General features: G+C 27.5%; 1 protein-coding gene across 3 annotated transcripts; it reads right to left on the reverse strand.

Annotated features, from left to right (window-relative positions):
* Positions 1–2,767: 2,767 nt before the first annotated feature.
* Positions 2,768–18,844, reverse strand: LOC413783 (C-Maf-inducing protein). Of its 3 annotated transcripts, none has more exons than XM_026441215.1 (9): positions 18,528–18,844; positions 11,283–13,307; positions 8,577–8,762; positions 7,389–7,978; positions 5,598–5,687; positions 5,253–5,505; positions 4,908–5,165; positions 4,437–4,737; positions 2,768–4,135 (listed from the first exon to the last, which is right to left on the reverse strand). In XM_026441215.1, the coding sequence occupies exons 2-9, from the start codon at positions 12,564–12,566 to the stop codon at positions 4,011–4,013; spliced, it is 3,087 nt and encodes a 1,028-aa protein (XP_026297000.1). In that variant the 5' UTR covers positions 12,567–13,307; positions 18,528–18,844; the 3' UTR covers positions 2,768–4,010. The 3 variants fall into 3 exon arrangements, with proteins under 3 accessions (XP_026297000.1, XP_026296999.1, XP_026296998.1); XM_026441214.1 differs by lacking the exon at positions 18,528–18,844 and adding an exon at positions 15,968–16,425; XM_026441213.1 differs by lacking the exon at positions 18,528–18,844 and adding an exon at positions 13,480–13,797.
* Between the last annotated feature and the right edge of the window lie 114 nt (positions 18,845–18,958).

Here is an 18,958-nt window from a genome sequence, read left to right on the forward strand (position 1 = left end):
ACCATGTTTTCTATTTAAAGACTATAAAAAGAAAATAATATCAATCATTCATAACAACTTCAAATTTCCAAAATATATTGTATGCATATAATATATAATATTTTTTTTCCTATATACTTACAGGATGTTAACATAAAGTTTTTTAAAGGATCGATTCTAGGCTTAAACAAATACAAAAATATGGAAAATATTAGTTGAAGCTTTTATTAAAAGATAGCTATTTATATTTAAGCTATTATATATATTATATATAAAATATATAAGTTATTTATTAAGATATCAGTAATTAGAAGTTAAACAAAATGAAAATAACATGGAAATAAGATAAGAATATTTCCGTTACACTGTTGTCGCATTTTGTTTCCATCTTACTTGATTTAACGCTAACTTCAATTAATGCATATATCTTAACCAATATTTTTATATATCTGTTGTTTTGATCTTTAGAACCGATCCTTCAAAGATATTCCATGAACAATATTAACACTCTGTACATGTATACATTGTAGATATTTGAAATACATATTTTCAAACCGATTAAAGATTAATTAAAATCAAGAATTAATTGTGAAGTAAAAAAAGTTAACAATTAATAGATTCAAAAATTCATAATTTTATTATTTTTATAGACGTTTCAGAGAAAAAATGGAATATATTAATTGTAAATTTCGATTTAGTAAAAGCTTATAAATTTTTTGAGTGAAGAAGAAGAAGAAGGTGAAGAAAGAGTAAATATGTATTTAATTCGTCATAGGCGAGAAGACAGTCAATCGACGAAGTTAATGATATAAATTTTTTCCGAGTCTTAGAATAAAGTTTATTTTGCACGATTTTTGCGATGCAGGGTGTTTCGAAAACAGCTGTCTAATTTTTTAAATATATTGTGCATAACTAATAAAAATAAATATAATACAAAATATAATACAATATAAATTCAGATTTTCTTTCTAAAATATAATAAATGAATACATATATTAAAAAAAAATAACAATATAAAAATTATGTTTAAAAATTGAAATAATTATTAAGAATATAAATAATCGTATACTCATTAATACAAATCAATTTTTTAAATAGAAGTATTATTTTATGGAAATATATAGTTTATTTTTCATACGATTTTCATATAATAGCAAAATATCCTTGTTGATAATATTGGATTTTTTTCAGCAATATATGTTAAATCATTTTTTAGACTAAAATTATTATTTTTTAAACTAATGTAAACTAATATAAATAATAATAATATCTTTGTAGCTATCTAGAAATAAATCAAAATTAAAAATATAATTAGTACTTTTTTTCATTGGGTATTGCGATTCTTTTTCCAACTCATAATATTCTCGATAAAATTGTCAGAAAAAAAACAATTTTTAATCTTATTTTTATACAATATTTTCGGAATATGAAATAATAAATATAAAAAAAAAATAAGTTTTGTATTTTTCATTTTTTTTTCTGTTATTTTTGCAGCTAGATAATTTTCCGAAACACCCGAAGTTAAAGTTAAAGTTTAAACGAAAAATTCGATTGTAACGAGTGAAACGAACAGTTAAGGCTGTTCCGGTTCGCACTCGTTATGGCAGTGGTCGCTCAGTTTGATCGCTAAGGCAGTTGAGCGCTATTCAAAGAAAAAAAGAGCAAGGACTCCTGCAGAGAATCATCTTCAAGAACACACTCTCATTTGATAAGAAATTCATCCATATTTTTTTTTTTCCTAACGTACGAGCTAAATATAGATAAAATAAATCTAATGTACTTCACATGCCAACATACACTTTTTCTTTGTAGTACACGAGGAAAAGTTATAAAAATAAAGAGATTCCATTAAATTTAAAAATTTCGTTTCCTAACCTAAATTTCATATTAGAATCTGTAATAATGCGTATCCCTCTAAATATCTTCAAATAAATCAAGTTTAAAAACTTCTAAGAATTTAATTTAATTTCCAATGAGATACGAGTAACCTTTAATTTTTAACTTTTTCTCATACATTCACTTGTATAACATTCACTTTCTTTTTGAAAAATTTTCTTCTTCGATTTTATTTTCAAATGTATAGTCAACTAATGAACACTTCGACCTTCAATTGAAAGTCTATACAAGTATGATTACAATTGATGTAATTTTTTCATTCGACGAAGCCAGTGTTGTCGAATTATATTTAATAGAAACTATTGATATACAAGGTGTCAAAGAAAGGAATATACAGTATAAGCAAAAATATCATAATCAATATTTGAAGTGCAATATATATTTGTTATACATAAAAAATATCATAAACGACATCTTTATTCTTTTAAAGTTATATCAACACGAAATAATTATTTAAATTTATAGTTTTTCATAATTTATTTTTCTTAATTTAATTTAATTTTATTTTTCTATTATTTGTCTACAATATTTTTTAATTTATAATAATTGAAGCAAATAATAATTAATTATATTTTCATGATACTTTTTCTATTTCATTATATTATTTTACTTTATAAATATTTATTTAATAATATAGTAAATTTTTATGTATTCATTTTACTATTTTCTAAAAATATACGATATATCAAATTTTTTAACCTAAAAATTTAGTGAAAAAAATCAATTAGAATCAATCACTTCTAGAAAAATTTTTATCAAAAATTATTATCCTTTCTTTAACACTTTGCATATATCTTCGTTGAGATTATATTTTTGTCGATAGTATACACATAATTTAAATTTTTATTTTATAGATTCGATTATTAAGTTTAAGATAGTATTTTTTTTTTTTAATTGAACATCTTAACAACAAGTTTTAAAATTTATATTAAAAGAACAAGTTGCAATGAACGAGTTCTTGGCTATTTTATTTTCGGTGGTCCAACTGAAACCAAAATCAGAAAGAAAATATACATTCTCAGGAAATCTATTTTCACTCACAGGTCTATTCGATATCCTGATATCTGCACAATCAAATCGAATCTCAATTAAATGCATATTTCTGTTCCCTTTATAAAACTACATTTATCTAACTATGTAAATCACATTCGAAAAAATGTCTTTCGAAAGAACGTCCGTTAAATAATATTTACAAAGAAGAAAAAATGAATTTGAGGAAGAATAAAAATTCTGCTAGATTGATTTTAACAAATAATTAAATATCTATTATATAAATATAAAATAATAGCATCGTATAACGAATGAAAATTCAATAAACTGTAAAAACTTCAATAAATTAAAGTCTTTACATTTCTATTCATCATTAAATTATATCTGTCTTGATAAATTAAAAACTTTATAAATGATTGAATTAAATAAACACATAGGATACACAAAAAGGCAAGGCACTTGGAGACTTGCGCTTAGCTGAGTATAATATAACCCGAGTTCTCGAGTTCCGAAGAGCAAGTCCCTGCGCCATCGATGTCCTCTTACTTATTTCCACATGGATCAACTATTTATAGAGTCGTTACGAATTTTCACTCTCAGCTATTCTAACTCTGACGCGTGTCCTCGAACGGATCTTCTTTTTCATTTCCTCTCTTTTTTTCTTTAACCAAGATAACAGTTCTTAGGCAGATACTTCTTGGAAGTTTCCTCATTCGTTTTCCTTGAATAAAATCTTCTGACTCTTTCAGGCTTTTATTGTGGTCCTAGTCACGTGCTTTTCTATTTTAAATCAATTTTAACAACATTGTAAATATTCTTTCATTCATGCAAACGAAGAAGACGATATCCACGCACTTCATAAATCTCTCTTTCTCTCTTTCTCTCTCTCTCTCTCTCTCTCTCTCTCTAAGAGATTCCATCCATTTCGATTTCACCATCGTATATTATTATCCGTTAGATTTAAATAACATTCTTGTTTCACTTATAAAACAGTTACACACGAAATGCTTCGAAATAGTTTGACTCGTATGTTTTACTGCTTTAACTTCATTTATCTAAATCTTATCTAACCAACTTTGTCTTTTCTCTTTGATGATGAAGTTATTATTGGAATAATTCGATTCAATATAGGATAAAAGTTCTGGTTACCAAGCATCCGTATATCTTACGTCAAACTCTTGCAAAGCTGGTAAACATTTCTTCAGGGATTCAAATGTTTGAACAGAGAGCTTGGTGCTGTTCAGATTCAGTTTCCTTAAGCTCGTCAACGCTAAATGGAAAAATTAAATAAACATTGAGATTAATTATCACAAGAGATATAATTTGGATTTTTCATCAATTGAAATTTAGCAAAATTAATTCTAGTAAATTTTATGAATCAAATTCCTAATTTATATTGCTTTATATTTATATATCTAATCTAATCCTTATTATAAATATATATATATTTCATGCACTACCAAGTTAATTGGATATTAACTATTAAAATTTGGTTGCAATAACCAGAGTTATATCATGCTATATTTTATCTTGCATAATATATTCTATCATACATTCTTCTATATACTTACAGGCTAAGGTAGAGATTCCTTTATCAGAAACAGGGGTTTCACAAAGATTCAGAACCTGCAACTTTTGCAGATGTTCACTGATCATTTGTAGGCCTGCATCACCAAATTGTGTAGCCCACAAGTTTAAATGCCTTAAGGCTGGTAATTTGATTAACTGCTCAGCGCAAGCTGAAGTGACTGAGGTAAAAGCCAAGCTGAGATATTCCAGACTGCCAAGAGCTCTACCATTCAAAAGAAGAGCGACGTCTGCATCTGTTGCACGGGCTGGTAATGTTAATCGTCTAGGACCTCCTTTTCGCAGCTTAAATTTAATCAAAAAGTGAACGAAAATTATTTATATACAACTCAATATAGATCATAAGAAATACTTATTCCAAAATAATCATATATAAATAATTATTCCAATTTTTTTTAAATATCTTATATTATAATTTATCCTAATTAATATCTGTAATGTTGTATATTACTCACCAGTTGCTGTAAATTCTTTTGTCTTTGGCAAAGAGCAACATAACGTTCTTTACCCGAGGTGGTCGATTCCAACGCACTGACTATTTGCAATTTAGCTTCTTTACTCGACAACAAATGCCATTCTAACATCAAGCAAAGAGCTTCTTGGGCAGCTTCACAATCTCTTACCGCCAATAATATACAATCATCGCGTACCTGCTTGGTCAGCCAGCTGATAAACTTCTTTCTTCGGCAACAGCATGCCAGCAAAGTTGTTAACTGAATTTTAAAACGTTTTAATTAATATTATGATAAAAAAAGAGAATAATGTCGTTTCTTGAGCAAAAAAAAAACAAAATTACTTACCATTTCACCAAATAATTCTCCTTGATCAGGGCAATCTGGACTGGATGGCGCAGCAATATGGATCCATCCAGGTCTAGATTCCCTGACCGGAAGTAGAACACGATGAACAACGCACCTCGTGTCTTTTGCCAAACGGTTTATCACGCACATTAATATAGATTGTTGAACCTCTTTCAATGCAAAAGCTTCGTCCGGAAATGGCACAGGTTGCAACAAAGCACCCATTTCTGGCCTCCAATCGGCGTATTCTGATCTGAAAAGAAGAAAAAGGGATTAACAAATCAATTCTTATTATATTCGGTTGAAGATTTATATTTAATGTTTTAATGAATAACATGAACATACGCAATATTTAGCACCAACAAATAACAATCCAATGGAGGTAAAGTCGACGATTTCTCGTTTTCTGGTAAAGAACGTTTGGCCACTTCAAACCTGTAATTAAAACATGATCAAATTTAGTGCGATAATAAATTACTATTTTTTTTTTATTCATTCGTGTGTACGTATGCGTTTCATTTTAATTCATCATTAACATGCAAGAATGTCCTCTACTGCGATTCATTTCGTATCGTAGCAGATTTTCTTTTATTCAGACGTGCTTTCGGCATATTGTGACATATGAAATTCTAAATCTTACCTCTTCGTTTAAATGCTCCTCTGCGTGTATAAAAAAAAACAAGCTGACGTATTTACAAGCCAACACAAAAGTAACAGCTACTTCAAGTTGGAAATAAAAAAATTTCACTTGAATATTTTTTTTTTTTTTGCTTTTCATTGATCCTTAACAACATATTGTTGTTGAAGAATAAGAGTCTGAGACTTTAATGGATTACTCGTTGAGAGGAATAAAAAATTCTTGATCAGCATAAAACCTGAAATAAATTTTTTCGGAGAAAATGAAACTTTTTATTATTGTAATATTGTATGAGTAATATGTTAAATAAGATAAATAATTTAGAAATTTAATTATAAAGATATAAAAGAGAGATATTGTATGTAATAATAATTAAACATTATTATCAACTAAAAATCATAGAAACCTTTATTTTTGCTTTCAGAATATTTTTTATTTCTTTTATTTTTTCTTTATTTATAAAAAAGATTGTATATCCTTAAAATCTTAAACTCTTTTTTCTTATGTAATATTTTGTTTAAATAATGAAAAAGAACACAAGATATAGTACAAAATTATATTAATGTAATGAATAATTCTCATAATAAAATAAAACATTGATAAAAAAAAATTGTATAATTTACCATTAAGGATAATGAATTAAAAATGAAGCAATATATTAATTTCACTTGATCTTCTATCTAATTTAGAAAATATTTTATAATGTAGTATGTAATATATTTTTTACAATATATTAAATACAATTATTTATAGCAAATTTTAAATAATATAATATATAATATAATAATAATAATATATTATATATTTATTATGTTTTTATGTTAAAAGTTGGAACTTTAAGCAAAAATAAAATGAAAATGTTATTAAAAAAAAAAAAAACTTTAACGTCAAACTGTGTGAGATTTTCCATAAAATTGTTTCCAAGCAGCTAACTAAAGTCATATTCTTCGCTAAAGGGTTTAGTTTCTGCACTTTCAAACAAGATACGCCAGAACATCCGTGCCTTTGATACTCTTTAATGAAGCATGGATAAAATACAGGGTGAATCACGCAATTTTACAACGATGCACTCTCACCAAGTGCAATTAGTCTTTTTTTTTTTTTTTAAAATAAACTCATACATTTTCTTCAAAAATGCATCCTCAATATCATTCTATATGGGAAATATTAATATAAAAGACATTTTAAAATTTCAAATCTATTAATTATTAATCTTAATTCCAATTCTAATAGCGAGTCTCGAACGTAACACTGAATTTTGAAGCTATAATACAAGATTAGTCAAGACTTCCGATCCCGCCCGAATTTTTCCGATCCTTCCCGAAGTTCGAGTTCGAGATAAGGACGAGGTTTGCACGCTTCTTAGCACGTAACTAGAAATCTATAAGCAAAATTTGTAAACCGTCGAAATCGATCTCTCTAAATATAATATCTATTTAATATCATTCCGTACAATGTAATCACATCTCTAAATAAAAAACAAAAACAAAAAAACTCACCTATGAAAAATCGCAGCGACACAGACAGACACTAAATTAGGAAGCACTCTTGGATGAGGACAATCGCTACCAGATCCGTGAATCGAAGCAATGTAATCCCTAATAGCTTGCTCTCCGCCTGTCGCGTGTAGGGAGGCTATAAACACTTGTAACAGTTTCCTCATATCCAAAGATTTGCCGAAATCCACCGTGTGCTTTAAACATCTCGTGATCGCCGGACTTATGGCCGTAACCAAGGACGACTGCGGATGTTGTTGTGCCAGCTTCACAAGAACTCTCGTCAAACAAACTGGAAGCGCTACTTTATCCAAAAGTGGAGAGACCACGGAGAGGATAACTTCTGCCCAATGTTTACGATCGTTTTGATATCGAGATATTTCCTCGCTTGATTTTTCCGAATTTTTTTCGATTGGAGATTCGACGACGGAATCCTCCAAATGCTTCGCGACGGCTTCCAACGGTGCTACCGACACTCTCTCGTCTTGAAGCGATGTCCATAACGCGAAATCCACCATCGACTTTAACTCCTTGATGATCACTTCCTCCCGAGTATTTAGAGACACTAGATGCTGATATTTGAAAATACTTCTCTGAAAATTAAAAATATTTAAAAACTATTAAATATAACCTAACTTATGATAAAATGAAATCTTTCATTTTATATACGTATATATTTTTTGGTATTATTCGATAACTGTTAGAAATACATTCTCAGCAATTTTTTTATGTATTTCATTATTACATAACAGGTAGATATATAGATGCAAATTTGAACGGACGTTCAAACCGAACTGGAACGAATCAGAAAGAGACGGAAATACGACGTCTAATTGCAATATTTGTTCGTTATAAGCTTAGTTATAATGAAATATGACAACTGAATATGAAACATAAAAAAGATTTAAAATTGAAGAATTCGAAAAAAAATTTATAATATATATTTTAGCGTGAAAATTGTTTTATCGAACTCAAAAAAGGATTAAGAATGAAACAAGCTTGATCATTTGTGTAAATTAATGTTTAAATGAATTAAAACAAATGAAAATTAAATCTACTAGTTTTTGTGTAGAGATATTAAAAAAAAAAAAAAATCGATTATAAGTGGAGACTTAAAAAAAGAATATAAATTCTGATCTAAAGATAGAAAAAAAAAAGCGATGAAAAATATTTGCACAAAGAATTTATTACCTTCCATAGTATCGAATGATACCATTGGTCCCTTGTATAAGCATTATTCGCTTGGAGAAGAAGAGAACTGTTTGGTAGAACTATGCTAAGGCAGTTCTTGTAAGTAGGATCCCATCTTGTAACAGCGTATTTCCGTATATCTGACATATTGCTATACGGTATCGGTTGTCGAAAAAATCCCGTTCGCTGAAACAAATTCCATATCGATTAATAAGTACATTTAGTTGTTAAATTTATTTGGGAAAAAATTTATCTTAAAGTCGAATATTCTACATCAGCAAGGTAAATCATAGGAATCGATAATACCGACACTGATTCATTGACTCGGTTTACCGTATACCGTAACGAATATATTACGAATAATTTCGTAAAAAATGAAAAAGTGAATATTCCAAACTAGCTGCTGATTTTTCACACTCTAATTTATATTTTATATATATATATATATAGAGCATAAAACACGGAACATGTTTGCGTGAAGGTGCAACGTGTGTGATTCTCGACGTGTACACACGCGTTGTGTAAACACACACACATGGTACGGACAAAAGGGAGATGCACGTGCGTACATACGTGTGCGTGTACTTCACTTGCGTCAAAGCTGACCCTGAATGCGTCTCGCGACCGCTTCAGATTACGCTTGCATCGTGAAAAAGACAATTTGATTTATTTTTCATTTTTCTTTTTTCTTTTTTTTTCTTTTTTTTTTTTTTTCTTTTTTGTGATCACCTGATAGAGCAACGAGTTTCCAATCCGGTTACACGTATTTCGTTACAAGATTCTTGAATATTATGGCGAATCGATATATTACGAGGATATATAGTTCTCGAACGAAAAAACAAATGTTACATTGGGGAAAAAGGAAATGTTGGAAATTAGTGAACAGGTAGGTGATTTTTTTGAATATCATTGAATCTGTTAATAAAAATCTAAATTATCAATAATAATAAGATTGGTGGGAAAAAAATTTTAATTATTTTTTCTTCACTTGCTTTTCTATAAGTGATATAAATTTATAGTAACAAAGAGATGAACGATTGTTATCTCTTGGTTTCTCACACAAAATATAATTCGTAATTTAAATTGCTTAAAATTGGTTCAACACACGCGACAACTATATTTCGTTCACGTGTGATCACGGTTCTTTGTTTCAGCTAATGGGGCTGATATAAGGTTAATTCTAGCTAATAGGTGTAATATCATTTGCCGTTAAATTTATAAATATGGAAATTACGAAGGTGCCCTATTATACCATTTTATTCTAACGGATATGATCAATTCGATTTTTTGAATGAAATTTTATATTTATATACGATTTAAATACATTTGAATTCTTGCATTGTTTTCTGTGAAACGTTTGCAATATAAAGTAACGTGAAACAATATTAGAATGATTTATCGCGAAAATTAAAATATCTACATCAATTCTAACCTTCAACAATTATAAATTATTAATTATTAATTTCTAATAACATTGTAATTATTATTATAGCAATAATTAGATTTATTATTATTATATATAACATAATTATTTATTAATAATTATTCTCTTAATATTATACATATAAATTATTACAATGAATTATATTGGATAAATGAAATTCAAATTTTTTTTTTTAAAAAATTAAATTCCTTTTTCCTATAAAATTATAAATATATCGTTATATTATTGTTGCAGCAATGAATAATATATATTTTAATTAAACGATTATTTATTAAAATTAAAAAAAAAATTATATAGTCGAGTTCATAAAAATTAAAAAATAATATCAACAATTCATTTCAATAGTGAAAAGTACAGTATTTAAATTACTATGACAAAGATGTCTAAATTGTAATATTTATACAAAAAAATAAAGAGGAGAAATTTACATTGACATAATATGTAAAATTGTATAAATATTTGTAATTTTTGTAATATCTATCTATATTGAATAATATGATAATTGCATAATACCTGCATTGATTTGATTAATTGTATACAAAACTCAGTTGATGCAAATGATTATGTATAAGTTTATACTGTACATAGTCTATTTTGCTTATATATATATATTGAGTATGAGAATATTATGAATTTTATTAAAATTTTTGAATCGAATAAAGATGTGCATATTAATCATTGAAAAATATACAAGTTATTACTTGATGATAGAAATTTCTTTTAGACAGTTCTTTGATCTCTTAAGTCGATGTTATACATAATATGATCAATGAAATGGAAAACATGTTTCTTTGGATAATGAAAACTTTACCTTTGGGCCATTGATGACGCACATGACACGAAACTTATTAAAGTCAATTATGTACAAAGATAGGATATATTATGACATGCAAAATATAGAGATTCGTAGTTTGTCTCTACGAAAATTTTAAATTTACATTGGAATGAACAGAAATGTAAAAAAAAAAAAAAAAATTGAATGAAGAAAGATATCCAGCTTGAAATAATTTTATATTATATAATCTGTCTGAATCTATGAAAATTTAATAATTTACTTTTAACAAAGTATACATGTGATTCAAAATTATATTACATCATATTAAATATATACTGATTAATAATATAAAACAATAATACAAAATAAAATTAAACATCTTGTATTATTTTTCCTTTCAAACTCTTCAAATATTTATTCTCAATATTTAAATCTTTTAAACTTACTATTCAAATATATTGTAATAAATTTATGAAGAAAAACTTACCGTCTTAGACGAGATGCATGTATCGTTCAAATAAAGATGATGCGTTTCCCATCTTCTCAAGTATTTGCTCGACAATATTTTTTTCACCAGATTCGTATAATTCAAGAAGCACACTTGAATGTCGCCCTCCTCTATCGGTTTAAACCTAGGCCCGACAGGGCCTGGGCTAGGGCTAGAAGCAGAGGATCCGCTGGTAGGCGAACAACCAGCACTCTGCCTCTCCAGATTGGGGCAAGATCTAGCGGCCGGTAAGCAAAATGTGCTTTCCAAACTCTCTGGCTTCAACGTGTCTATTCTAGAACTGTTTTCCACGTTGAACGAGTTGCAAGCGTCGACCGGCGTCGATTCGGCGCTTGATCTATGGTTGCTATTCGAGGACAATTGCGGGGAGCTGGTGCTGGTCATCTCTTGCCGCATAGTTCCACCATTCACGCAGAGAAAATTGTAATAGGGTACAGTCGACGAAGATAAAGCACCGGTGGACGGGCCAGCAGGGCTCAACGGCAACGAGGATCCTTCCTCCGTCTCTGTTTCCGTTTCCTGATCGAATATATTCTTTTTCTCCGACTCGCTGAACGCATTTTGCAACGAGGATATATCGTTCTCGGATACGGCTGTCACTCTCGTGTTTCTTAACGCGTCCTCTTCCGACTCGACGGAATCGATCAGCACCGACGGCGACGAGTTCGTGAGCAACGTCGTCGTTTTCCCGCTTTTGTACTCTCTCTCTTCGTCCCCGCGTTCTTTGTTCGAGATGGGCGATACGGGTTCAATCGAATCGTTAACCGCGTCCAAATTCTCTTCTTTGTTACTCGAGGAATCGTTGGAACGAAGACGGAGAAGCAATTTCTTGCACCGTCTGTTACTGTACGATTGCTTTTCGGGTATGGAGGAAGGGATCACGTGGTTATTCCGTTCGTTATCTTTTAAAAGTACATTGCGATCGTTTGATTCGTCTATACCGTTCTCGACGATGATCACGGAAGATGGTGCCGTCAAGGAATCCGGCCCAGGTGACAACGTCTCCGGATCCAAATAATCCGCTTTGATATCGGGAAGTGTACTGTCCGTGCTACTCGTGTCAGAGACCAGAGGTTCTTGATCAATATACCCGATTGATGAGCCAGAGCCTTCGCTAGCAACTTCCGAATCTTGTCCGTCGCATTTAGAATTCTTATTCACTGGAAGAATGATGCTCATGGAGGAAGTCTTCGTTTTATTAGAAGACAAGGATGATACAAGCACGCGTGAGGCGCGTGTGAACGGTGTTTGGAAACAAAACATGTCGAATTAACGATCACACGTATTACACGCGCACACGCACAACAAATGTTTGTTCCCGTTTACACGATACGATTAGGTTTTTCCTTCTGTTTAAAATTTTCGTTTAAAATTTTCGTTTGCCTGATCACTGTGAGATATCTTTCTGTGGTGACCCAATTTGACCCGCACCGTTTTCACATTTGACGTGGAACGATCGACACTGAGCGATGCAATCGAGGCGAGAGAGAAGAAACGATGTTTCTTGACCGACGTTAGATCTCATGGAGAGGAACCTTTGTCCCGAATTCCGCGCGGAAATGTCCGCGCTCGATGTCCCAATTTTCCTCGACTCGCTCCTAGAATCCCTCGAATCCCGCGTCAATTAAGCTCCAGTGAATCTCTCGACCGACCTAGAAACGGTCGTTCACCGCCACCCCATTCAGACAAAGCAATTCAATGAGCACGATGACATACACAGGGTTGCACAAAAATGACATCGAACCAACAACGAATCCTCGCGCATTAGGACATACTGATTTATATCTGATCCCCACATACGAGATAACTTTCGAAAATAATTAAACCGCACTGTAATCGAACGTTTTCTTCATGCATTGTTGGCCACAGCACATTTTGCCACGAAACGACACGCACCACTTGTTTCCTCTTTCATCTAGTTATTCCCGTGATTTTCGATTGTGCCACTCGTTCAATCGAATCACGAAACTAATCACTCATGCGGTGATTACCACGTTTCTTGCTCTGGAAACAAAAAAAGAAATGAAGAATAGTTTCACGCGGCAAAGAAGTACTAATCTGTTCGCGCGTGTTGCATGCACCAGTTTCTCTCTTTCTATCTCTATCTATTCTATCTATATCTTTCTCTTTCTATCCGTTTCCATGACAGAACGAGGAGGAAATATGAAACGAGCACCAAGTTTGTCGACGAATTCTCCTTCTGGCCGACGATGAACGACAAATGAAAAAAGCGAAAAAGAGAGAGAAACAAAGGGAGGAGAGAGGAGAGAACGAGAGAAAGAGGGAGGCGTGTTTCCGACGTGACGCTTAAATGTCTGACACGATTGTGAACAAGCACAGGTGGGGACGTGCTTGGGGTTAAGAAAAGGAGAGAGGGCGTCGCGGCGCTCAGCGTTTCGCGGTCGATCAATGACTAGTCGCGAGTTCGCTTCGAATTATCGCGTTTCTGCTACTTACTCTTCTCTTTCTCTTACTCATCCTTCTCTCTTTCTCTTTCATTTTTTCCCCTTTTTTTTTTCAATGTTCATTTCGTTCATCTTGTTTTATCATTTCTATTTCGTTCCTTCTTTTTTCTTTTTACTTCATTTATTTCAAGTTTCATTTTAAATGGTAACCGAGAAAAGTAAATTTGGCTTGTGTCTGGGGTAAATATACTGATACTGCTTAAAATTATTCAAAAGGTTTTTCCGAAAATAGTTTCCGACAAATTTTCCTGATTCTTTTTTTTCTACCATTCGCCGGATTTCTATTTTTATGCGATTCACAATATACACAAATGGAACGTGAATGTTTTTAATGAGGTTATGATACATTGCTTTTTCGTTTTAAGAAGTATTTGTATATCTCGTACAAAGAAAAATCAATTCCTTTTGTTTTATATTTCTTAACAATATACAGCATGTAGAATATATGTACAATATGTTTTATAATATTTTCATTATATATATTATAGTTTATAATCTATACAATAATTAATAATAATACTTATATATATATTTTTTAATTTTTTAATTTTTTAATATTTTAATCGAAATAATTTATATTTATATTTACATTGAAATCAAAATAAATATTTTTACTTTAAATTTCAAGTTAAAATATTTTTGCATTATTTCCATTGTTTGCATTGTTGAAATTACACAAAAAATTGTTAATTTTAATATTCTTTGTATAAATTTCAACGAAAAATAAGTTATTATTTATTACAATAAAATTAGATTCTTTTAATTATATAATAAATATTGATTATTGAGTTTTTTAACCATTTAATCTCTTTTAATTTATTTTATAAGAATTGATTTTACAGAATTGATTGTATATATTTATTTGTCATACATTGTACTATTTTTGAAAGAAAAAAGAAATTAATTAATAATAATAAATTATTTATAAATTTTAAATATAAAATTATTCTTCCTATCAATGATTGATATTCGATTCTGTATTTATTTCTCAAAAACAATTAAATTATACTTAATTCAATTTTTATAAATAAATCAATAAATGAAACAATAAATTTCCTTCTCCTTTAAATGAAAATATCGATTTCAAAGATAATTTCGTTGATTTTAATAAATTTTATTTTATTACATAATTCAATGCATCATTCCAGAAAAAAAGTCTGTCAGATTTTCACTTGAACTTGAGAAACTGATAAATTTATTTTCAGTATTACATTACTTATGTCTCAAAGATTGATTGTATCTTATTCTGCATTGAAAGAACTCATAACATTGGCAATTATTTGAAATTAATATATATAAAAATAAAAATTAAAAATTAAAAAAGCTTAAATCGAAATTGTTATTTTTAGTTTATCGAACTGATTCGATTATTCACCCGAATGATATCATCACAAAAGTCATGTTTTAATGACGTAATGAATTTTGTGATGGAACACTATAAAGTTATTGATAATTGAGATCCAATTAAATTTTTCTATAAAAAATTAAATAATAAAAAAAGTTACATAAAAATAATAATTAATCTTTTTTCAAATATTTTTTTTCTTTTCTTATTTTAAAATATTTAAAAATTTTTACATAAATAATCTCGATTAATAATTAATTTTTTTTTTAATTTTCAAAAATATCTATATATATTTGATTTTTATTAACAACTAAACTATTCTTATTAACCTAACAGTTTTTTTTATAACTAATTACAACAAAAATGAATTTGATTAGAAAATGTTTCAATTATTCGTATTACATTATTTAAACAATTTATTGAATAAATTCTTAATATTAAATTTTTGTAGATGAATGGCTAAATTTCTAATATTTAGAGAATTATATTTAATTGATTTCTATTAAATATAATATTAATAAAGTATAATAGATTCAATATATCTTAAATATTATAAAAAAATATTAGAATTAAAACCTTTAATTGATCATTTATTGATAGATTTTTGATTTATTTTTTATACATTGATTTAACTTTGTCATATTTGTATCTATCTGTGAAAAATTTTGCTACGTGTATATATCTATGAAAAATCGTGAACTTTTTTAATTTAATTTGCAAGACTTTTCTTCAATTCTCACTTCAAACAATACGTCAGCAATATGTATCATTACGACATCTGTAGTTACTATTTAGAATTAGTTTTTATTTGAGCCTATTATAACCACTAAAAAAAATAGAATTTTTGTACTCACCTAATTTTTTTACTTTAACTATATTTTATCAAATTTATTCTGTCAAAACTTGATATATTTCGTATAATTATAATTATATTATACATATAAGCGAAATTAAGTTAATATTATAAGATTCGGAACATGATTATTGCATCATGTCCAACTGATCACATAAAGTGCAGGTTTGTTTAACATCTCGAATCATTGACATCGCAACCTCGTGACGAGTTCGACTACCACTATTCCGGTCGTATGATGCAGCTGACTGTCATATATTTACGTTGCGTCAAAAGCTCATGTTTATAAAGCTTCCTCATTCCTCTACGTAATAGAAATCAATGTAAACGGTGCGTCCTCATTGATTACCTTTAGCTTGATCGCTTATAAGTTAAAGCAAAGTTTATGTTCGCAATGATAAAATAAAAAGAAAAAAAAAAAAGATAAATCAATTGCTAAGACAAACCAAATTGCGAAAAAAAGAAATTTTATTATAGAGAATTATTATTTTCTAGTATTTTTTTTTTTTTGCCATTATACAAAAAACATGTAGATAAATTTCAATAGAATTCAATTATAATAATTAATGAATTAATTATAAAGAATTATTATAATACTATTTTGTTGACGAAAAAATTAAATTATAATTATACATTTGTTATTTTTGTTTCGCATTTTATACTTTTACATTAATATCTAAATCACAGTAAAATAAAATTTATTAATTTTTTAATAAAATACTTAGAATTTTCAAATAGTAACAAAATTTATAAATTTTAAAATAAATTAAACAACTAATGAAAATTAATTTTTTTTAAATATTAGATATTAATTCATTCATTTTTTTTTATTTAATAAATAACTAATAATAATTACAAAATTTAATATACATCTATCTCACATCATTACAGAGTTATGTTTAAAAGAATGAAAAATACATTATACTAAAAAAAATTATCAAATAACGTATCACGTTCTTGATTGGAAACTTGATTTCACTTTTTCAAAGAAATTTCCTGTCGAAAAAAATTGTTTCATATGTAATCTTTAAATACACACTTTTCAAATTAAAATTTTCGAATTAAATGAATTTCATTTAAATATTGTGAAGAACTATATATATGTATTTATTGAATTCGAATTTTAGTTAATATGCGCATAAAATAATAATTTGTGAAGAAAGGAAGAAATAATAAATAAGTAACTATACTATTACTTTTTCTGAGTGATACATATATATGTCAACTGTAAATCTTTAATTGAAATTATTTTTTTATAATTTAAAATAAAATATTTAAAATAGTACAATTCATTTAAATTTTTTCACTTTAATTTAAAATCTCGAATTTTTTTATTATTTAGATTAATTTCCTTTTTTCGGTTTTATTATTTCATAATGAAATTATTATGAATAAATTTTATTTCATTTATTAAACTTTATTTTCTATATTTACAACTATTTAAATCTTTAATGAATTTTAAAAAAAAATTTTGATTTAAATTTCAAATTTTTAAATATTTATTTAATCTTTTGATAATTCTTTTCCATTATTTCATTTCAAAAATTTATTAATTCTCTACTTATATTATTATAATTACAATAACAAGTTAAATAAATTAAAAAATAAAGATAATTCGGTTTCTTTTTAAAATAAGTATTAATTTTAGAAAATTTTAGAAAAAAATTGCACAATTAAAATCACTAATTTTGCTTAAAGATTTATTAATTGAACTAACTACATATTTTAATATTTCTAATAGATAAATTAATTAATTTATTTATTCAAAATTTTATAATCATACGTTCTATTAATAATTCGATTAATTGTAATTAAATTATTGTATAAATTATTTTTTATTCCATTGCATATAAAATTTTTATTTTCAATCACTGGTTAATGACTTTTCATTGATGATTAATTGTTTATTACAATTTATCAGATACCATTATATTATCTTCTTTGAAAAGACGGGTCATATCAACAACTATCTAATCCTTTTTCATTTTTAATATCGACAACAGAATATATACTATGAATCTTCATCATTAAGAAGAAAAAAAATTTATTATTTCTCTCTAATTTAAAATTTAAACATTTGTTTTTTTCATTCTAATTTTAAATTTAATTTTTTTTCTTCATTACTTTTATATACAAAAGAAATATTTTATCTACTTATTTTTTTTTTTATAATTCAAATCTTAATATAAAATTATGTAAAATATGCAATATAGATATTACTTCAAAAATTTTATTCAAAGTTAAATTGGAATAAAAAAAAATGGAATATTTTATAAGATAATCTTTATCAATATTCTAAATAAGAATTATTGAAAAATTTTGTTTCATTTCATCAATTAAATAATATATAAAATATATATTAAACACATTTTCATTATATATTTTTAAAAATTCATAATACATAACTTATCAACTATTCAACTACTCTAAGTTATTTAAATCTTTTTCAAAATTATAGTTATAAAAAAAATTTATTTTCATTACAAAATATATTAATATATTATAGATCAATGTGCATTCTTATACGCACAAATTATAAATAATTTCTAAAACATACATACCACTAATGCACATATAAAAGCATTTAAATAAAGAAAATAAAATGAGACTTTATAATAAAATAATACTTGTATACTTTTTCAATCTTTTTCGACGTTCTCAGGATATCTACGAGGAAAACCACACGCGTTCACATCGCGACCACGACTGTAACACCATACCCGATAATAACAGCGCTCAAGTTCCCTTTCAATAAACTTAAGATATCGCACCCAAGGTTACATTTAACACTGTTTCTTTCCAGCTCTCTGTCGTCTAACAAAAAATTATTATATACGGATTGAAATTTTCACGAATTGCATAGAAATTCATCATAATTTTCTTTTTATTTAAATAAAACATATTTTGTTAATATTTAAGAATTATTATTCAGTCTTAATTAAATATATATATATATATATATATATATATATTTCTTTAAATAAAAAAAGAA

Source organism: Apis mellifera, linkage group LG6, assembly GCF_003254395.2.
Source record: "Apis mellifera strain DH4 linkage group LG6, Amel_HAv3.1, whole genome shotgun sequence".
Taxonomy (NCBI): Eukaryota; Metazoa; Arthropoda; class Insecta; order Hymenoptera; family Apidae; genus Apis; species Apis mellifera.